Source organism: Podarcis erhardii (genome assembly GCF_964252035.2).
Source record: "Podarcis erhardii genome assembly, chromosome: 6".
Classification (NCBI taxonomy): Eukaryota; Metazoa; Chordata; class Lepidosauria; order Squamata; family Lacertidae; genus Podarcis; species Podarcis erhardii.
The window spans coordinates 20201964-20224592 of NC_138510.1; the positions used below are offsets into that span (position 1 = coordinate 20201964).

General features: G+C 45.7%; 1 protein-coding gene across 3 annotated transcripts in view; it reads right to left on the reverse strand.

Moving 5' to 3' along the window:
* Nucleotides 1-14416: 14416 nt before the first annotated feature.
* The window catches only part of SLC9A8 (solute carrier family 9 member A8), a 56342-nt gene continuing 48129 nt past the window's right edge, over nt 14417-22629 (reverse strand). For all 3 annotated transcript variants that reach the window (XM_081867753.1, XM_081867752.1, XM_081867751.1), the window contains 5 exons: nt 21352-21434; nt 18844-18955; nt 17792-18012; nt 15793-15939; nt 14417-15074 (listed from right to left, as the gene is read on the reverse strand). In XM_081867753.1, the coding sequence (XP_081723879.1) occupies nt 14967-15074; nt 15793-15939; nt 17792-18012; nt 18844-18955; nt 21352-21434 (671 nt within the window). In that variant the 3' untranslated portion in view covers nt 14417-14966. The remainder of the gene's footprint in view (nt 15075-15792; nt 15940-17791; nt 18013-18843; nt 18956-21351; nt 21435-22629) is intronic.

The following is a 22629-nucleotide window of genomic DNA, read 5'->3' on the forward strand; positions in this document are numbered from 1 at the left end:
ATTTGAGAGGAAGGTACAACAGAACAGGGTGCAAATTCACCACAGCGAGGACAGCCCAGTGCTATGGATGAGTAACACCAAGATAACTAAAAGCACTCATGTGTGGATGAAAGCACACAAAAGCACACACACACACATACACACAAAATGGCTCGATGGATCCCCACATATGCATTAAAAGCACCCTGGTATGTACACAGACTCTGTGATCATGTTTATCCAACTTTGAGGTTCAGGCAGGAAAGATGGCTGAAGTTTACCTTACTAGCCCTGGCAAGTATTCCTTTTGTCAGGTAAACTAGAGGTGACATGTCGCCGCAAGAACTAAGGAGTTGGCTGCTCTCGGCTTGTAAAAATATCTGAAAGGGAGAGGCTGGGTTTCCATGGTGCAGCTGAGTCATTTCAGACTCCGGACTTCCCAGCCCTTCCCTTCAGATGGCAGCGTATACTTTTTTGACCCCATCAAAATGTGTCATGTCAGCTCTGCTTTATTTGGGGGTCCCTCCTACTCATTCTGAGTGGCTCCCTGGTCTGCTGGCCCCAAGTCCTGGCTGGTGGGGACACTGCTGGTCTTTCCCAGTGGCTTGGAATCTGCTACCTGCTCTCTGTTGTGGATGATGCCCATTACAGCAGGAGAGGAGGACCTCTTTCAGGCCAAGGGCCATATAGACCCACAGTTAACTTTCTGGGGGCCACATGTCTGGGGAAGTGTCTTAGGTACCCCAAAAAAGACCCTTCAGAATGATTGCACCACATTTGTTGTTTAGTTGTTTAGTCGTGTCCGACTGTTCGTGACCCCATGGACCAGAGCACACCAGGCACTCCTGCCTTCTACTGCCTCCTGAAGTTTGGTCAAACTCATGCTGGTAGCTTCGAGAACACTGTCCAACCATCTCATCCTCTGTCGTCCCCTTCTCCTTGTGCCCTCCATCTTTCTCAACATCAGGGTCTTTTCCAGGGAGTCTTCTCTTCTCACGAGGTGCCCAAAGTATTGGAGCCTAAGCTTCAGGATCTGTCCTTCTAGTGAGCACTCAGGGATGATTTCCTTCAGAATGGACTCTCAAGGGTCTCCTCCAGCACCATAATTCAAAAGCATCAATTCTTCGGCGATCATCCTTCATTATGGTCCAGCTCTCACTTCCAATCAATCTGATTTCGATGCTGCCCATCTGGTGATGTCCATGTGTAGAGTCGTCTCTTGTGTTGTTGGAAAACAGTGTTTGTGATGACCAGCTTGTTCTCTTGACAGAACTCTATTACCCTTTGCCCTGCTTCGTTTTGAACTCCAAGGCCAAACTTGCCAGTTGTTCCTTTTGTCTCTTGACCCCCTACTTTAGCATTCCAATCCCCTATCATGAGAAGAACATCCTTCTTTGGTGTCATTTCCAGAAGGTGTTGTAAGTCTTCATAGAATTGGTCAATTTCAGTTTCTTCAGCATTGCACCAAATAGGAGCAGTTAATTCTTTTTTAAAAATAAATAAATGACAGATTTGGGGTAGTCTCGAGGGACCACAAAGAGCCTCTTACGGGAGCTGAGTGCTTCCTGCAGGCCCTGGGGTATCTACCCCTGCACTGAGTGCTAGACCCCCTTCAAACTTTACTTAGCATCTCCTGGCTTTGCAGCCTGGATGAAGCAGGACAGCAGTTAACTAGGCCTCCTCAATGTCAGGTCTGTACACTTATAGCTTTAGACATGTCGTTACCTGCTAAATTTAACCACTGATGCTTCACTGTTATCCACCTGTAACATTGCAATTCTCAAGCCATCCGCCGTGTCTATTCTCATAGAGATTTAAATGCACAAGCAGATGGGCAGGTTGAATCCAATTGATGAGCCGGTTAGTGCTATATTCAAGCACTTGGGCATGAAAAGGTGGCTATCAGAAGCCCTTGAATCTGTTCAGAATGGCTCCATAAAGAGCATCAAATGGTACGTAACGCAATGGAGTCGGACACAAACAGGGCTTTATTGCTGAGAGTGCGGCAAAGAATAGCAGAAGTGCAATCTGTTCTCCAAAATCTCCTCGTAAGTCCATTAGCCGATGAACACTGATGAAACTGGGGACTCAAACTCGAAGTAAACTAATAAAATAGGAACAGAACCTTTTTCAGATGTGGCTTGACCTCCATGCACAGAGAATGCCCAAATACACCTGAGCATCTGCTCAGGTGGCGCAGCATCAAAAGAGCATTGGCCAGTGGGAAGACCCATAGATCAGACCCCCAGAGGGTCCATGTAACCCGCCCAGGGGGTTCATGGGATATACCCATCAATGAGTCTGGGACATCCCATTTTGGGGGGCCTTGCTCTCACATGGAAAAACTACAAAAGTGGCACTGACAACATGAGCTGCCATACGTCCAGATTTTCCCAGAATACTGCGGTCGACAGCATTGTCCGGGCAAAAATTTGTCAGATGTCTGGGAAAATCCATGGTAGCTCCTGCCAGCCATGCCACTTTTGCAGTTTTTCCGTCAAAATAGCTCAAAAACAGCTTTTCTGTCCTTATTTTCAATGTTTGAAAAATGGTAACCCTACCAGGTGCACATGTCGTGCAAGATCGTGGTGTCCCCAAACATGCACTTTGGGGTGCTGTGCTCTCGCACAGGTACATGACCCACATGTGAGTGCAGCCCAGAAACACACTCCCAGTTTTGCGCTGGGACATGTTGGAGGGTTTGGTGGCACCATTCACATATCAAAAACTACCACAGAGATGTCAACATTTTCAAAAACATGAGGTCCATGGCTTGGCTTTTGAAAAACTGGGGGCCCGCAATACTTAGCTAATTGGGAACCACTACTGTAAAGATGTGCATGTTGATGTCATTGTGCTCCTGCTTTCGCCTGCTCATGCAAATGAAGCAAACACATACAGAGGACTAATGTGGGTGATGTTCTATTGACAGCAAGAAAATACAGTGGTACCTTGGGTTAAGTACTTAATTCGTTCCGGAGGTCCGTTCTTAACCTGAAGCACCACTTTAGCTAATGGGGCCTCCTGCTGCTGCCATGCTGCCAGAGCACGATTTCTGTTCTCATCCTGAAGCAAAGTTCTTAACCCGAGGTACTATTTCTGGGTTAGCGGAGTCTGTAACCTGAAGCGTCTGTAACTTGAAGCGTATGTAACCCGAGGTACCACTGTAATCCTAGGCTGACATCATCTTGTGAAACATGACAACAACATAGCCCAAGGTTATCATTCACACCCTTCCTCCCTCCTTCTTGGGAATCCCCACTTTAAACTGGACCTTAAATCTAAGGTCACATCTGCACCATACAGTCAAAGCACATGGCTTCCCCCAAAGAATACCAGGAACCATAGTTAACCCTGAGAGAGCTACAGTTCCCAGGACTCATAACAAACTACAGTTCTCAGGATTGTTGGGAGGAAGCAATGGATGGGTGTGACTTAAGTCTCTGGACCTAGACATAGAGATATTTGGCCGAAGTTGTGGTACCAGGAGGCAAATACAGTGGTACCTCAGGTTAAGAACTTAATTCGTTCTGGAGGTCCGTTCTTAACCTGAAACTGTTCTTAACCTGAGGTACCACTTTAGCTAATGGGGCCTCCCACTGCCGCACAATTTCTGTTCTCATCCTGAAGCAAAGTTCTTAACCCGAGGTACTATTTCTGGGTTAGCGGAGTCTGTAACTTGAAGCGTCTGTAACCTGAAGCATCTGTAACCCGAGGTACCACTGTATTGCTATTGGCCCAAGGACTAAAATGCAACTGCGGACCTAACTTACACGCATATTGGAGTTCTCAAGTTCAGTATAGGTTTCCAGTCCGCGTAACACAACAGAAAGATGAACCCATAGAAACCTATAGTGTTTGTAAGGAACAGGTCTGGGTATGTTTCAGGCCTGAAGGCTGTTCTGCAGGGGAACCAGTATGGGACAAAAGAACATATCCCAGGCTTTCAAACTTTGCTTGTTCTTGGAGAAACAATTTCTTGGAAGAGTTCACAACAAATCAAGAATGCTGTTTGGTAATGCTGAGCTGCCTTTCAATGGATCCTTTGTGTATTTAGTGTTCTCCTGTGGTTGCTACATTGGTGGGTGGAGAAGCTCCATGGGAGGAAGGTAAAGGGGAAGGGGAACAGGCAGATGGGCGGGCACCTGCTATTGTCACAAGCAGCCTGCCCGCGAACAGGCACCAAGGGTTGGCATCATCAGGTATCTGCCAAGGCCCTCCCCCTCTGCAGGGAGTCAAAGGCTGACACCCAGAGCCTCCTGGCCCTGCAGCTGTTCCTCCTTGCTGTCACTCCCTTCAAGGGAAAGTTTGCTGCTTTGCATGCAGAACGTCACAGGATCAATTCCCAGCATCTCCACGTAGGGCTGGGAGAGACTCCCCATTCCCCTTTATGAGTTTTTGTCAGGGCCAGGCATTCCTTTGTTGCAACAGGTTGACTACAGCAGGTTCACTCTACTAGTCAGCCTTGGCAATAAAGTTTTGTATTTCACCAGCAGAACATTTAATCGACAGGGAAGATCTTTAAAAACACTCATTCCAACCCCATACCCTCCATGTTATGTACTGAAATTCTCACCCTGGGCCAGCAGGGGGATATTGCAGATAGTTTTCACTCAGGTCCACGTATGCAAATAAGGAATTGAAAGTGACATTCAGTGACTGGATAGTTACAGAAAGTTGTTACTGTTGCATTATAGTGGAGCTCTATATAAGCAGGCTGGCTGAACCCTTCAGTTCAGTTCTGTTCTGGCCTGTGAATAAACAAGAGCTGTTGAAGAATCGCTGTGTCGTCTGATATGTTCACCCACAACTTGACACTCCAAGTGTCCCTATTTTCCAGGGATAGTCCTGGAATTACGAAAGCTTCTGATTTGATCCTGGAATGTCCCTATTTCCCCCACCAGTGCTCCAGGAAGAGGATGAGCCAGTACTTGTCCAGAGCGGCGGTGGTGAGGGAGAATCCTGTCACCTCTCCATGGCCTTCAGCCTTGGGCAGCTCATAGTGGTTGCTGGAGAGTGGGCAAGGAGGAGGAGAGGCAGGGGCCGCCAAGGCCTCTGGGTGGGAAGAAAGGGGGAGCAGAGAGGAGTGCAAGGAGTCTTGATAGGAAATGCTGGGGACACACACACACACACACACACACACCCAAAAATGGGAGGTCAAGGAGGGTCAGTTGTGGGGAGAAGTGAGGAATGCCCCTATTTTCAACTGAGGTAAAGGACCCCTGGATGGTTAAGTCCAGTCAAAGGTGACTATGGGTTTGCGGCGCTCATCTCGCTTTCAGGCCAAGGGAGCTGGCATTTGTCCACAGGCAGCTTTCCAGGTCATGTGGCCAGCATGACTAAACTGCTTTTGGAGCAACGGGGCACCGTAACGGAAGCCAGAGTGCACAGAAAAGCCATTTACCTTCCGGCCGCAGCAGTACCTATTTATCTACTTGCACTGGTGTGCTTTCAAACTGCTAGGTTGGCAGGAGCTGGGACAGAGCAACAGGAGCTCACCCCGTCACAGGGATTTGAACTGCCGACCTTCTGATTGGCAAGCCCAAGAGGCTCAGTGGTTTGGACCACAGCGCCACCCCCCTCCCATTTTTACCTCATCTGAGGACTGTTGTCCAGAGGAAGTCCTTCTTCACACAGTGTCTACTTAAATATGGAAGCAGTGAAGGCCACCAACTCACTGTGCCTTTCAAGAAGATAAGACAAATTCGTGGAGAAGAGTAGCTAATGCTTCTGAATACTCATCTCTGGTAACCACAAAGGGGGAGAGTGCTGTCGTGCTCAGGGGGTTTCGCACAGGTATCTGGTTGCCCTGTGAGGACAAAATGCTGGGCTAAAATGGGCCATTGGCCTGATCCAGCCAGCTTTTCTTATATTTTTACAGGACAGACTTTGACACAGTGCTGCTTTAATTTAGCCTTGGGCTGGGTAGACCTTCAACCAGAAGACTCCAACTGTCCTCTTTAAATTAGGGCACATAAGCAGCCTCTTTACTTACAGCAGGCTCACCTTTTAATCACATGAAATTTACTCTGACAGCTTGATGGCCACTTTGCGTACTGTGAAGAGCTGCAATTGTCCCAGTAAGCCCAGTCCTGCAGATCTTCTCTCTCTCTCTCTCGTAACAGAAAAAGGACAAAGCTTAAGACTTGTTCTTCTTTTCAAAAAGTTGGCAGGAGGGAGTGTGATTTCTCATAGGCCCACAACTATAAAGAGAATCACCAAGGGCGTCTTCACCTCTGAGGAAGATGGATGTGCGAGTGCCTGCCGCTCGCTTTCCGAGGGGCCTTAAGGCTAAAAATGACCAATGGGAGCTGCTCTGGTTCTTTTAACTAATCGACTGGAACCTTCTGAGCAATGGCAGTCATTAGGAACAGGAGTGCTGCGGCAGAGCGGCCCAAATGGCGAGGCTGTTGCTTTAACTGAAAGACGCCGTGACAGCAACGTCTCTCTGTTAAGGCTGCTGGGAAGGGTTGACCCCGTCAGATGCATAAGGGCGGCATCGAACACAGCAGCGTAGATTTTCTGCAATACCCTGGCAGGCAGGAAACTGTTGGCGTTCAGGGCAGGGATGGGGAGTCCCATTCACGTTCCCTCAGAGGCCATCTTCCAGGAGCCACATGCCGGCAACTGTTACTCTATCTCTCTCATGCATCTCTCTCTGTTCCTGGCCTGGCAAGCGAGAGGCATTAGCACATCTTGAGAACACTTATCCAGCCAAAGGCACTTGAGGAGGGTGGAGAACCAGGCCGTTGAGGTGTAGCTTGGGGATATGGGTGCGACCTGGAAAAGGCTGTTCCCTAGGAGGACTTCCAAAAGTCGGATAAAGAGGCCTGGAGCCAGAGGTTTAAAAAGCATAGGCTGGAAGTGTAAAGAAAAAGAAAGGACTTTTTACCATATGTAGAGAAATTTTTTTAAAATTGGGAAATGATATATAATGAGTTGAAGAAAATGTTTAAATTAACATTTGTAAAAAAAAAAAACCAGAAGCATTTTTGTTAGGGATTGTAGGAAAAGACCTACCAAAGAAAAAGAAAGAACTTATTTTTGTATGATACAACAGCGGCAAGAATCTTGATTGCACAAGGATGGAAGAATGAGGAAACCCCGACAAAAGAACAGTGGCAAGAGAAATTGATGAACTACGCAGAACTGGTGAAATTGACATGCAAACTACGAGACATGGACAACTGTGACTTCAGAGAAGAATGGGAACCTTTTACAAATTATCTAAAAAACCCAACCAAAATGAGTTGGACTCCCTGACAGGTTTGAATAAACATACACAAATTTACTGAGGGACAACATAGAAGATAGATAATATAAGGATGTCTACAGTTTTATAATATGCAGAAGTTAACATTGGATGAGAAATCAGAAAGAGGAGCTGAGGGAAGTCGTAGGGAGAAGGGAGGGAGGGCTTGTTGGGGAGGTGGGAGGGAAAAATGGGGGGGGGATAAGGAAGATGATTTGTTTTGATAATTTGCTATGTTGTGATTGTTAATTTAAAAAAATTCAGAGGGAAAAAAAGCATAGAAATCTGTCTCATACCAAGTCAGACTACTGGTCCATGCACCTCAGGCCGTTGTCTATACAGTGGTACCTCAGGTTACATACGCTTCAGGTTACAGACTCCACTAACCCAGAAATAGTGCTTCAGGTTAAGAACTTTGCTTCAGGATAAGAACAGAAATTGTGCTCCAGTGGCGCGGCGGCAGTGGGAGGCCCCATTAACTAAAGTGGTGCTTCAGGTTAAGAACAGTTTCAGGTTAAGAACAGACCTCTGGAAGGAATTAAGTACTTAACTAGAGGTACTTAACTGTATAGGTTCAATCCCCGGCAGCTCCGGGCAGTGCTGGGAATGCCCCCAGTCTGAAATCCGGCATAGTTAAGGCCAGTTGGTGACACAAATACTGAGCTGGATGGACCAATAATCTGACTCACTGTTTAAAGTAGCTTCCTATCTTTCTGTGTACCTCTGTCCGCTGCCTCAGGTGTGCCCTTACCTGAGGCCCCCATCATAGATGGCCTTCGCTTCCCTTCAAATTTATTCAGACATGGCCCATTCCTGAGGCCCTGCTAGCAAGATGTCTTCCAGAAGGAGGGAACTTTTGTGGAAATTGATTGGCAGGGCGGTCTTCAACTAAGTAGCTGTGCACCTGCAAGAATTAGCACTAGAGCAAAGAGACATTTGCCCTGTATGTACCCCACACCACCCCCAAATCTGCTCTGTGAGCCCCCAGAATGGATTTAGGGGGTGCAGAAGGGGAGGAGAGGGGGAGAATATTCTGTTTTAAAAAGGGAAATCCTTGCACTGTTGCAACCAGTAACTTAGCGGCAGGTTGAATACAACCCACAGAGGCCTTAATAATGAGCTTGCTTATATAAAAGAGTTTGCTTTAATTTATTTTTTGGAGAATGTGCCTCTTCTCTCCTCATTCCTGCAGTGCCACTCCTTTTTTTCTGGGCTGAATGTATTGCTCACCTCTGAATTTTTGGCCCTTTGCTTCCTTAGTGTGACTGAGGGATGAGGTTTGCTAGGTATGCTAATGCCCTTGTTTCTTTTAACACAGTTAAAAAGGTAAAGGGACCCCTGACCATTAGGTCCAGTCGTGACCGACTCTGGGGTTGCGGCACTCATCTTGCTTTATTGGCTGAGGGAGCCGACGTACAGCTTCCGGGTCATGTGGCCAGCATGACTAAGCCGCTTCTGGCGAACCAGAGCAGTGCACAGAAATGCCATTTACCTTCCCGCCAGAGCGGTACCTATTTATCTACTTACACTTGGACATGCTTTCGAACTGCTAGGTTGGCAGGAGCTGGGACCAAGCAATGGGAGCTCACCCTGTCGCGGGGATTCGAACTGCCGACCTTCTGATCGGCAAGTCCTAGGCTCTGTGGTTTAACCCACAGCACCACCCGCATCCCATTTAACAGAGTTACATGTGCTTTAAAAACAACTACACACTAATCCTTCAGGCTAGGAATCTGAACGTGAATCTGCTTTGAAAACATCCTTTGACTGAGGTGTACGTTAAATAAGTCTTCAATCACCTGAGCTCTTTCCCACAAGCTACCAGCAGAGGGCAGAAATGACCAATCTGCATGGGGGAAAATGAAACTTAGGTGCCTTTGTGCCTTTATACAAAGATAAGGTGTGGAACTGGGGAGAAAATAAGTCATTGGCAGGATTCAGCTGTGTTTAAATAGGATCAGATGTCTCTATTTAAATGATTATTAAAAGAAGATAATATACATTTCTGTCAACTAAAGGTTCATACGCCTTATGGGTGAGGTTTACCTTTGAAAATACAATACAATAAAAAGAACAAGTTAGTCCATGTTAGAACCTTGGGTAAAGAAGAAAACAATGCCTTTCTTTAATAAATAAGAAACAATACAATAAAAAGAACAAGTTAGTCCATGTTAGAACCTTGGGTAAAAAAAAGAACAATGTATTTCTTTAATAAATAGGAAACTAAGAAGTCTCCCCCCCAACAATAAACGGGGACCATTCAGATGGTTTAACATATAACTGCAATTTTTTAAAGAAAGTAAAATAAAACAAACCCTTTTATAGAGGCGTATTTTAGGAAGTGAAAGTTTGTTTCCTCAATCCTGTGAATAGTCTGAAAGCATTTAATGAAACATTTAAAACAAAGTATAAGCTAATGTAGTATTTTTTTTTTCTTCAGAGGTCCATGTTAATTTTTGATTTAAATAAATTGTTCCAAGAAAAACATAATTGTTACAGGTGAATTATTTAAAGTACAATTAATCTCAACTCAAGCTTCAGTTAAAAGACTTGGGCTGAAATCAGTTATAAATATTAACTTTGTTTCTTTCATATGATACTGTGGCTGATACATATTTTTTAAAAAGGAGAACTAAAAGTGAGTTTCTTTCATATCAATGTATACTCCAGCTGGCCTTCAAAACACCTTTTGCAGAAAGCCAGATTGAGCAGGACTGAAATATCAGGTGGCCACAGAGTGCATTAGAAGGTTGGTGTCTTCTGAGAGAACAACTGGAAGAGGTGCAAATTACAGTGACATTCTTAATGAGCTGAGAGAGATGCGATGATACTGTTCCAAATTATCCCATTTGTAAACTGGCAGAGAGCCACAAAGAACTGTGCCTTGTGGGTGTCTTTTCTTAGGATGAGTGTGTGTTACAGGGCATGATCCTGGCAAGAGGCCGTCCAATTCAGAGAGGTGTGTGAGTGATTCATGAGCAACAGGAGTTGGATTCGGAGAAAAGATGCTAAGGGCTACATTGCCCTCTCAGTCACCTTCACTAAATCATTCACAGAGCTCCATTTGAATGCACTGACTCTATAAAATTGCCAGGATGGGAGAGATTCCAGCACTCTGGCATTTTAAAACTGGAGGGTTGCCCTGAACCTGCAGGTTTTAGTTGCTATACTTCACGTTGCTCCTTATGTAACAATCTTCGGGAGTAGTGGGCAGATTCTTGTCTGCCTTCCTCTCTAGAACTTGTGGACATCCAGTGCCACCGAATTTTGGAGGATTCAAGGCTGCTAAAACAAAGGACTTCTTTGCATAGCCAATAGTTAATCTGCCACGATGATCAAGGGTCTGGAAACTAAGCCGCATGAGGAATAGTTGAGGGAGTTGGGTATGTTTATCCTGGGAAAGAGGAGAGATGAGACCCATCTTGAAATATCTCAAGGGCTGTCCCGCAGAAGGTGGAGCAAGCTTGTTTTCTCCTGCTTTTGAGGGTAAGACTTGAACCAACAGATTCACGTTACAAGAATAGAGATTCCAGCTTAAACATCAGGAAGAACTTTCTGACATGAATGGATTCTCCTTCCTTGGAGGTTTTTAAGCAGAGATTGGGTGGCCATCTGTCATGGATGTTTTAGCTGAGATTCCTGCATTGCAGGGGGTTGGACTCAATGGCCATGGGGGTCAACTCTATGATTCTATGAAATTCGCTCCCACAAGATGCATCGATGGCCATCTACTTGGATGGCTTTAAAAGAGGATTAGACAGATTCATGGAGGGTAAGACTATCGGTAGCTGCTAGCTGTGTTGGCTATGCTCTGCCTCCATGGTTGGAAATAGCCAGGGGTCAGCAAGGTTTACTGGCCATGGGCTGGATCACTCCCACGGAGATCATCCGTGGGCCGGACTGGTACAGCATGACGCCAGAAATTGCATCTGCGCATGTCTGTGGCACCGGAAATTGCTTCTGCGCATGCCCAGACGCCAGAAACTGCGCCTGCACAGAAGTGTTTTTTGTGCAGAAGCAATTTCCAGTATCTGCACATGTGCAGATGCGAATTCCGGCGCTGCTCAGCGAGTCCCTGCACCGCACTGTGCCGGTTTAGCGCAGTGCGCGGGGGACTCACTGAGCAAGCGGCTCAATTCAGGGGCGGCTCGTGGGCCGGTAAAATGGTCTTCGTGGGCTGCATCCAGTCCATGGGCCGCACGTTGCCGACCCCTGTTATAGGATCACTAGATTGCTGTAGGCTGGTTTATATCCTGGAGCAACAAGGTCTCACGATTTGGCGTTTTGGCGTTTTGCTTTTAAAAGAGTACCGCAAGCAAGAAACCACCAGTTGCATGTGACGCCTTTTAAGATTTCTGAACAGATAACCTTGCGGTGCATTTCATCTGTCAATAACAACAACTTCAATGCATAGAACAGAGAGGAGGAAATACGTCTTGACAGGCTCGCATATCTAGCAAGCCATCGACTCATTAAATTTGATTAGAGTACTATTCCATGATGAGGGAAGGAAATGCCTAATGGGAGCAGTGCGCTTTTATTCTTTGCAGCCATCGCAATACATTATACGCTGGCGATGAAAAAATGCCAGTCCACGTGCGCAGTCTTCTGCACATAAAGGGCACGGCACATCTCTGTGTAGGGAAGCAACAGCAGAACATAAGCAACGTTGTCATAAAGTTCTCCAGCGTGCAAATTAAATCAAGCAGAAAAAGTTAATGGAAGGTAAAACATTTGGTAACGTTGGCAGAAGCTGCACTGAGAAGATCAGCAACTGATACCAGTGGGCAATCCAGAGGCAAGAGAGACACATGGAAGGCATTATGGCCATAGCAATGGGATTTAACAGCAGCCCACCTGGGGTGTACGGGGTGTTAGGAGAGGGGTAGTACCACCATGCTCCTTCTGGGGTAGTTTGTCCACCTTAGGTCCCCACCCTGCACTCACCTCTCACCTGTGGCTCTTAGAAACTGTCAGCGACTGTCCCCTGGGAACAGCTTTGACTGACTGGCTAAACTGGGTGAGGGTAGCCAATGGGTCTCAAGCCCTTGGTGAGTTAGGGACTTCCCCTGTGTGTGATCACAGGCTCCAGCGGATTCCGCAGACAAGACCAATAGTGGATCCAACTGTCAAGGAGGCCTAGGACCCATGTACCTACGGGACCGCCTCTCCTGGTATGCCCCGCGGAGGACCTTAAGGTCCACAAATGACAACATTTTGGAGGTCCCAGGTCGCAAGGTGGTTAGATTGGTCTCAACTAGGGCCAGGGCCTTTTCAGTAAGTACTGCCCCTGACTTGGTGGAACGCTCTGTCACAAGAGACTAGGGCTCTGCGGGATTTGACATCTTTCCGCAGGGCCTGCAAGACAGCTGTTCCGCCTGGCCTTTGGTTTTGACTCAGTCTGACCCTTATGTTTCCCTCGCCTTATGGTCTTGATTTATTGGCTACTCTTAATATGAGACTACATTTTAAACTGCATTTTAACTTGTATTTTAAATTGGGTTTTTTTTCCTCTTCCCTTTTTCCCTATTATGTTTTTACTGTGATTTTATTGGTGTTAGCCACCCTGAGCCTGGCTCTGGCCGGGGAGGGCAGGGTATAAATAAATTTTATTTTATTTTATTTATTATTATTATTTTATTTTGCACGTGCTGTAGAGGGAAGTGAGGGGCAGATGGGACTCATCAAGCTGGGAAAGTTGCCCATCTAGGAGAAGAAAACTGATCTTAAACCTCCACTGCCTTGTTGGGAATTTTCGGGAGAAGAAAAGGCTAAGGAGTAAGTAGACTCTACACAAATCCAGCGTGGAGTCCCTAAACTGGTTGGATGGCGCCTTGTATGTCTCCTGGCAACTCCTGCAGCCAAGCTGGTGCCAAAGATATTGCTCTACTTTCCTTTGGACCACGTCAGCCAAGAGAGGAGTCTTGTCATCTGGGCAGCCCAGGACCTCCATGCACAATGCCCAGGATTGCACCCCAGGAAAGTCATTTCAGGGCTGCTAACACAGCAGACTTCACCCCCTGAGGCACACTCCATTGTCTCTTGAGACAGATGCCTACAATGTTCCCGTAGGTGATGAAAGTTACCACTCTTTCACATCATCTCCTTCTGCTGCTCATTGCAGCCTTGCCAGTAAACTCATCCTTGACTTTACTATAATGCGCAAGATTAAAAAACAGTCTGGCTTCAATGTGGAAGTAGAAGGTAACTCCTAATCCAGCCCTGAATGTAGACTTATTTCAAAATAGCCTGCCTCTTTGTGCCGGGTGATGAACCTTTTCCTGCCCAGGGAAGAGCGAACTTGGGTGAGATGGAAACATTCCAGTGGTGGGTGAGGCCAGAGGTCAAAGTCTGAGCAGAGAGAGGTTTTCCTGGGGTTTTTTGTTTGTGCATTAGGCCTCCGGCAATATTAAAAAGTCAACTGCTAATATAACACTATCAGAACATAATGTTTTCAGGGAGCCTGCTGATACTTGCAGCACCAGCCCATCCCAGGGCTTTGAGGTTAACTTTATGGCATGGGTAAATAACTTCCTGGAAAAACACGGAGGCACTACATAGTACGGGCTTGGGCATATTGCTTAATTGATGCTGGGCTTTTAATAAACAAACAAGGAAATGAAACCATCTGGTGATTGGCAGCTGGAGCAAGTTCCTTAGTTTGGGCCAGATGTTCACAGCTATGATAAAATAAGCTCTAGAATCAGAAACGTAGCTCTGCTGGGTAAGGCTGATCTCATAGAATCAGAATTGTAGAGCTGAAGGGACCCTGGGGGTCATCTAGTCCAACCCTCTGCAATGCAGGAATCTCAGCTAAAACATCCATGGCTGATGGCCATCCAACCTCTGCTTTAAAACTCCAGTGCTCATAAATGTGCAGGGTAACAAAAGCAGGTTAGGTATAGTTCTGTCTCCAGTTTCCATTCCCAGCTTCCGGTATGTGCATCCCAATCTTTTTCTCTGAAGTAAAGCATAAGGAGGATTTTTGCAAAAAATACCTTAGATCTTGTGGAGGTCTTACAATAGGTCATGGCAGGGACAGTGTGGGCTAGAGCTTGGCTGCCTTGCCATCAAGCATACGATCTCCTACAGCAGTCTTGGTCAGCCTGGTGCCCACCCAGTAAAGGAGCAGGGTCAGGCCATTTCAATCTCAGAAATAAGAAAACAGCTCAACATCTTCTGAAATACCAGAGACAATGAGGTTTTAATTAGGTGCTTTTCTTCATGCACAGTAACAGTCTTCTGGTACCATTCTTGCTCCGCACCCCTAGCCCATAATATACTAACAGAGCAAATATAAAGATGGACCTGAAATAATAATTTAACTTTCTCACCCCACTGATAGAAGTTCACAGTATTATTCATCATTCATTCCCACCATGGGTCAGTGTATTTGACAAAGTATAGGATAAAGTGCATTACGGGTTGTTGTTTTTTGACACAGTCCTACGAAATCTCTCTAATGTACATTTACAGAACAAATCATAATGGGTACAGCCCATTTTCTCATTATTCCAAAGTAGATGGTGCTTGCTTTTCAAGGATTCGACATAACTCCCAGAGACATTTGGCATTAGAGATCGTCTTTCGTTTCAAACTATGGTGCAACCTTTTCCTTGGAAAGGAGTTTCCAGATGGCTCTCTTACAAAGATGTATACTGAGTACATTCAGCAAAACTCAAGTACTGTCATAAATCTAATTTTTGGTGTCATTGACGCAAGGGACTCCACCCTGTCACAGTAACTCCTGCTCATCGTCTTCAGAACCGGAGGGCCCTTGTCGCACTTCTTCGTACCATTTGTTGGTGAGGGTTTTCATCTGTATGCGTCCGTGATGTAAGTCCTAAGGCAAAGGAACATTGCAACCGCTTAAGACAGCATTTCTATCTTTCCCTATGTTGGAAGAACAGCCTGTGGCTAAGAAGTGCGATTTCTGAACGTGTGGGTTCTGAACAAAGCTGGCACTGAATCTAAATCAATTATGAAAGATTTCTTTGTATGCTACAAAATGTTGCTGTAGCTCATCCAACCACGCTGTGAAAAGGGAGTGTAGTGGCAACATTCACACAGAATAAAGAAACTTTGCAGGTGGAAAGAATTTCCCTGCCAGGGTCTGTCTCAGCCTGGGAAATGCCCTTTCTCTCCTGAATCTCACAACTAACTTTTCTCCCCAGGGAGGCCTGAATGGCACCAATGCTGTCATTGTTTCAGCACCAAGCAAATATAGGTTTGTTTGTTTTTGTTTGTTTCCTAGGCATCTGGGCAGCACCAATGATTGACTGTTTTTACACTAATAGTGTTTTTAATAAGTTGGGTGTGGTTTTTTTACAGTACCACTATATATTTTTCTTCTAAACTGCTTCAGGACATTGCTGTGGGAAGTGATTCCTAAGAATATAAAAAGAGCATGCTCAATCAGGCCAATGGCTCATCTAGTTCAGCGTTACAGCTGCCAACCAGATGCCAGTGGGAAGCCTGCAAGGTGGACATGAGCACAACAGGACTCTGCCCACCTGCAATTCCCAGCAAATAGTATTCAGGAGCACAATGGCCAAACCCACCTCTTGTGTGAGCCGCCTAGTGAAGAAAGGATTCAAATATTTAACATCGAGCCACATAAATCCTTTGAGGTCCTGGCGCTTTAAGTAGTGGGCTTCATACTCTTCCTCGGTGAGTTCGGACAAGTGTTCAGATTCAATGGTGTTACCCTGGAGAGATCAGAGAAGGGAAACGAAACATCAGAATCCCAAACCATTGTTTCCTCGGTCGCTTCTTAGCCTTTCCCATTCACATACTTCACTGAAGCCAATCAATACCCCAGACAGAAAGCAGCAATATAAATAATAACGATCGTTCGGGTAATGAAATGCCAATTTGCAGCAGGCCATTTCAAGAATGTGGGTTCAGAGGAGGCTGAAACTGCCATGGCATTCATCAGTCCTGCTCTGATACTGCTGACGGTTATGGCTGTGCCAAACACATGGAGAAGGAAAGTTGCAAGCACACCTGCTAGGGACCTGGTATTTATCCAGCAAGGCTGCTTGCCTCTTTTGTGAATGAAGCCTCCAACTGAGCTTTGCCCAGTCTGGATTTCCACCAGTAGCATCAAAGTAGGTGGATGGTCAAGAAAGCCACTTCTGCCTACAGAAGGAGGTGGTGTTGCGGGCTTCACAGCCACACCATGCGCGCGGCAGCTGGCTCTCAGCCTCCACGCGATTGAGGGAATCCCCGGCTGCATCATCCGCTGGACAGCCAATCGGCTGCCTTGGGGGGCGTGGCCTGCCCTATTTAATGCAGGCACGGCTGGGGGGCAAAACCCCCTGAGGTCCATGCACATGCCACTAAACTGTGGCTTAGCACAACATGTAAACTAGGCATTTAAGTGTCTTCAATGGGAGATAATGACGTTGGAGTCACCAGTGTTTTAAGGGCCGTGGGTGCATTTGGATTTTTGAGTGAGTGATGTGGGAGCTACCTGCTCTGGTTCTCTCCCCCTGCCCTGGATCAGCTCCCCGCTCCCCCCCCCCTGCACACAAGAGAAAGAAAGCATGCGTGTGTGAGCGCTCTCTCTCACACACAAACACACACTGCTCACTTTTCAATGGATCTGGGTGAAAGTCAGATCAGGTAGAATAAACCTGGGCCTTGAAAAGCACATAGAGATGAAAGAGGAAGCGGGGAAAGGACCAGTCTTCCAAATTCCTGTGCTTTTCAAGGGAGAACAAGGTAAGCGTCCTCAAGCACTGCATGGTCAAGTGGAGCCGTGAGTTGGAGTGGGCAGGTGAGTTCAGAGGCTTTAGGGGCACTAGAGGAAGACTTCAAGGGCATCTCACCCGTGGGAACCACACTGGCATGCCCTGTTTGACACAACACTTTGATATGGTGCAACAGACATGTCAGGCTTTATGTGAAAGTTCACATGAAGTGTGGATTTGAATGCTCTTCCAGTACAACTCATTTTCTCAGTAAAGCACTGGCCTGTTCTGAACACTTTGCTACCTGCTCTGTACATTGCAGAACAACAGCTTGGGTACAGCCAACTGTTTCACAGTACTTCTGGTTTGGCAAGATAGTGGATGTAAGCAACCTTTACTCTTTAGGGAACTCTCTCTGCCTTTCTCTGAACAGAGCCGTGCATATCCCCATTTTGAACAGCTTGCCAATGATTTACAGCTGCCGCTTAACGGCGGAGGGGAACACCACTGTCTCCCTGAGTGATGTGTGACTCACTATCTATGTGTTATTATCATCCACTTATATGTGACTCAGTCCACCCAGTGCTATCATGACTGAATTTCAGCAGAAATGCTATTTCACTTAAAGGAAATAACTTGCCATTATACTTCAAGTTGTGAGTAGCATCACAAACTGGAAAAGGGCTCTGTCAAGCCCAGGATTAAAGGGCAGAGATGTTCCATGCAGAACATTCAGAAGGCTGTCAACTCCTTGGCCTGCAGGCCTCTCCTTTCCTTTAATTCCCATACAGTGACAGAAGCGGTCAGAGAGTTTGGCGAAAGTGAAGGATCCGCCCCGCTTAAGCTGGAAGGAAAAGGAGCTCACCATTTTTTCTGTCTTGCTGAGGTTAATGTCCTTCTTGTTCTTTCGCCGGGCTTTGGAGTCTTCAATGTCGATCAGTCTGATTAAGGGCATGGTTCCTCCTCCCAGTAACAAGATGGTGAACAGCACAATGATGATTGTCGTGGTGCCAATGAGCTGCCGCTTCTCTATCGGCTCCAAGCCCAAATGGAGGCTCAAGGCATATGGGATGGCCCCACGCAAGCCTAGATGAGCAGAGGGAAAATAAGGAATGCAATTTATTTACCAATAGGCTACACAAACGATTAAGCTACACAAACGATTTGGTTGTTTTACTTGTTGCTTTTTGACTGGGCACATCCCATACCCTGGTTTCATCTACTGCAGCCCACAGACTTTTGACAAGGCTGCATTTGTCATCCCTTGTTACCCTTCACCCTGTCTCTGTTGGGGAAAGGGTTGCAGCTCAGTGGTAACATGTTTTTTTGCATGCAGGAGGCCTCGGGTTTAATCCCTGGCATCGCCAGACAGGCCTAGGAGGGACCCCTGGCTGAAGCCCTGAGGAGCTGCTGCAAGTCAGTGCAGACATAACTGATTTACATGGACCATTGGTATAGGACAGCTTGCTATGTTCCTAGTGTCTCCTTCACAAAATGTTGGAAATTTGAGTTGCCTTATGCTGAGTAAGGTCACTGGCACATCCAGCTCAATATTGCCTAATCTAACTGGCAGTAACTGCCCGGAGGTATCCACCTGGAGGTCTTTCCCCATCACCCCCTACCTGGCTCCATAAACACAGCAAGCTCCTACCTGGCCATTCCACTGGAGATGCCTCAGCCAGAGAACTTCAGAATGCAAAACTTGTGCTTTGCTGCTGGCTGATGCCCCTCCTTTTACTGCAGGGCAGTTAAATTAGTAGCATACCAAAAAAAATAAATATGGAAACTGTAATCTCCTCAGGGCAGGGACCTGTCTTTTTGCTTGCATTGCTCAATAAACGTTGATCGGTAGTACAATATGAAGAAATAACTAGGATTATTTTTTTTTTTAAGTATCAAGTAAGCCAAAATACTTACCACTAAACCACATGATGAACATCATTTTTGGGGTGATCTTGTGATCGCGGAAGAAATTGAGCAGGTAAGAGAGGGGGAAAATATTGACAGCTCTGCCAAAAAGCACAAGCACCTGTCAAAAGGCAAGCAAATTAGCCACTGGGCAAGGGGAAGCGTTCTTTCAGGCGCATCAGAGCAGTCCAAATTGTAAGAGGCTTGTGAGGACGCTCCTCAGATCAGCTGACAACCAAGAGTCACAAATAACCCATTATACACCAGCTCTTCTGCCAAGGGGTAGTATCCAAGGAAGTGCTTCCACCAGAAAAAGGATTTATATTTTGCACAACTCCCCCTCCCTCTCCTGTCCCTGTGTATGCCCTGTGCCCTCCCCAAATCTGCTCAAGAGGCTCAGGGAAAAACACAGAACAGATTTAGGGGCTGTGCGGGAAGAGGAAGAATTGCATCCATGGAAATAAGAAGCTCACTGCCCCAACTAAAACGATAATGAAAACTATTCCTTTAAAAAGGGGAGTGGGGTGTAGCTCACGATATAGGTTACAATAATGTGTGTGATGTATGTAAAATAACAGATGTATATATTTTTTTATTTCTCAGTTATACCCCATCAAAAGACAACCTTCCCATATTGTCCTAAAAGTAGGTATATATATTCTTGTGTGTTTGTGCGCGTACACACACACAAACTTATCTGTGGAACGGACTCCCTTGGGAGGTGGTGGACTCTCCTTTCTTGGAGGTTTTTAAGCAGAGTTTGGACGGCCATCTGTCATGGATGCTTTAGCCGAGATTCCTGCATTGCAGGGGGTTGGACTGGATGACCCCAGGGTCCCTTCCAACTCTACAATTCGAAGATCATTCATATGTTCATCCCCCATGCAATTCACTGTTCAACAGTGATAGAATAACCCTCCCTGCTAGCAGCAGTCCCTGCTGTAGACTATTCTCTTTAGACTGCCCACTGAAAGCAGGGAGGGGAATCCATCATCCTGTCACTCTTAACTATTTCTGACTATGAGATGGAGCAGGCAGCCAATAATCTCCACGTTTACTTGGAAATAAAGCAGCTCTAAATAAAAAGGGACACTTCCAAGGAAATATGCAAGGGAGCAGAGTGCATATTAAGTAATCATGACTATATATTGTCAGAGCTTAGGCAAGAGCTATGGGTTTTTTGCACAACCACTGCAGAAGAGTATGTCGTGTTCTGAGATGTGCATCTTTTGTTTCAAAAGAGAAGCAAATGCCTAGCTCCCAAGGCCTCTAGAGAGCAAAATGGGCAGAGGCAGTACCTCTCCAGTAGCAGACATGGGGAGGGAAACAAAACAAGGTAGCCATCACTGCTTTGTTGTGCTTGCGAGCTTATTATGGAGGCACCCAGCAGGCCAATGCTGGAAACAGGATGCTGGACTGGACAAGTCACAATGTCTTGCCTTTGTTGGGTCCCTGGTTGCAGGGGATTTGTGCAAGGCAGGGATGTCCAAGGCTGTTCCAAGGTCCAATTCCAGGCAAGTTATTTGCTCCAATAAGGGCTTAGGGAAAAAGCAAACCAAGGGGCAGTGCAAGCTCCATGCCCCAAGAAGCGGAGAGTCAATGAAGGGCTCAGGAAAAAGGCAAACTGAGGGGCCGTTCAGGTAAGCAGTGCGTCAAAATCAGGGCCAAGATATAATGCTAGTAGCAATGCGCTGTTCAAGCTGCTCTCCCAGCCTCGTAGTGAGGCTCTTAAGACAGAGCCCCACCCTGGCTCCTGCTGCAGCCTCTTAGAGGTTGGTAAAGAGCAGTGTCAGCTTGTGAGGGTAGAGGACATAGCCCCATCCAAATCTTCCCCCCTCCCCAAAGAGTAAATTGCAGGTTTCTGTTAGTCTGCTAAATTCTATTCTGACAAATAGCAGTTCCATAAACTGAGGGCCTTCAGATTATGGAACTCCCGCTCCACGGAAGTGAGGGTGGCCTCGACCAAACAAACTTTAAGTGGACTTCAAAAACCTGTTTGTTAATCTGATCTATTCACAGAGCTCTGCTAACTCAAGAGCACAGCCACTAAAAGTCGATGGGATTTCATTAGGGCCAACATTTCTAAATTATATGAAAATCCCACAACTCCAGAGTGTGATTGTTAATTTACTTAACTTTCTCATTCACCCTGCTCTTGAGACCTGCATTTCTGAACTTTTCACATATACCTAGATAAATATACTACAAAGAGAATATATGCCAAAATCACAGACCCTTGAGAACTTTGACCAAGATAGAACTTTTGAAAAGCTGTCTCAGGCTTTTGACATGGTGCCCCTAAGTGCAGTCACCAAGAATGCTTTGCCATTATTCCTATTTTGCAAAAGAGAACCCTTTTTTAAAAAATAAAAAACCAAAACCACACACAATGGCTACTAAGTGGGTTCATAACTCGTCAGAAAATTTGGGGGTCCTTTGAAACAGCACCAAAGGAGCTCAACACAACACCTCTCTTAAAAAAAAGTATGAATGTTTATCCCTTAAGAAAGTACTTACTATGCACCAGATGACAAAGGACATTTCAAATTTGTGAGGGAAGCTAAATATTGATAGGCCTAGAAATGCAAAAACACATGTTTCTGAAAGAGAAAAAACAGAGATGAACAGTGAACCAGGCTGGATAATGTAAAACCACATGCATGACCCTTTGATGCTGCAGTTTATTAGCACTGAATTACTGTGGCCTGAACGGTGTGGGGAATTCTTAAAAGGACAACTTGATACGTATGCAGCTGCATAAATGAACAGGCAGTTGGAATAGTGTTGTAAAGAGAAATGGAAAGAAGCATTCATGACACCCTGATATTTTCTATTTTCTTCTTAAAGGCAGTAGAAGAGGAAACAGGGAGTAGGAGTTTCCTCTTCTGCTTCCTTTGCAGAAAGCTCTAAAATTGGGCTGTATCTCCTTTTATGTTCTTAAGTTGGGGGAGCATACATTGAACTGGTGAACAAAAGCAACAGCAACCCACCCCACTTAATAATTAAAGACCTTGTATGTGTATGCTACCTGTATGAAAACCGTGAGAGAGAGCAGGGACAGCAGAGAAATAGATGAGAGCAAATGGATTATACTTTGGATGTACTGACACAAAGAGCCTTACATTTGGGCTCACGTAACTAGTTGATCAGGAGTAGACAACTGCATGTGCTTAAAATTAATGAATGTGTTTAGCAATTAAGAGTGTTGGACTAGGACCAGTGAGAAGAGGGCTAAGCCATGAAGCTCACTAGCTGACCTCGGGCCAATCATTTGTCTCTCAGACTAACCTACCTCGCAGGGTTATTGTGAGGATAAAATAAGGAGGAGGAGGAGAAAAATGTGCACCACCCAGAGCTCCTTGGGTGAAAAGTATGACATAAATGTGATGGTGATAATAACAATAATCTAATCCCCACTTAAAATAACAAACAAAAATGGCTAAAATCAGGCAATATCAGAAAGGACGGGCTATGCAGAGATACTTTTTTATTTAGTCACTTTATATTCTTTTGTATTCATTTGTTACCAGGTCCCCCCCCCCCAAAAAAAGTTTCTTTATATCCAAAAGCTTTTAACAGCAATGTAGGCATGTTGCATCTCCTAAATCTAAAAATAGCCTAGAGGGGGAAAGGAGTCAAAGAGATCTATTTTGTTATCAATCTTGTGGCAAGTCTTAGCCAGAGCCTGGAGGATGAGGGAGAGAAAAAGATTTACTGCACATTTTATCTTGTTTGGCAGTAAAGGTGACTTTAGACTGCTTGGCAGACTCTGTATTAGTAAGTCAGAAATGTGTG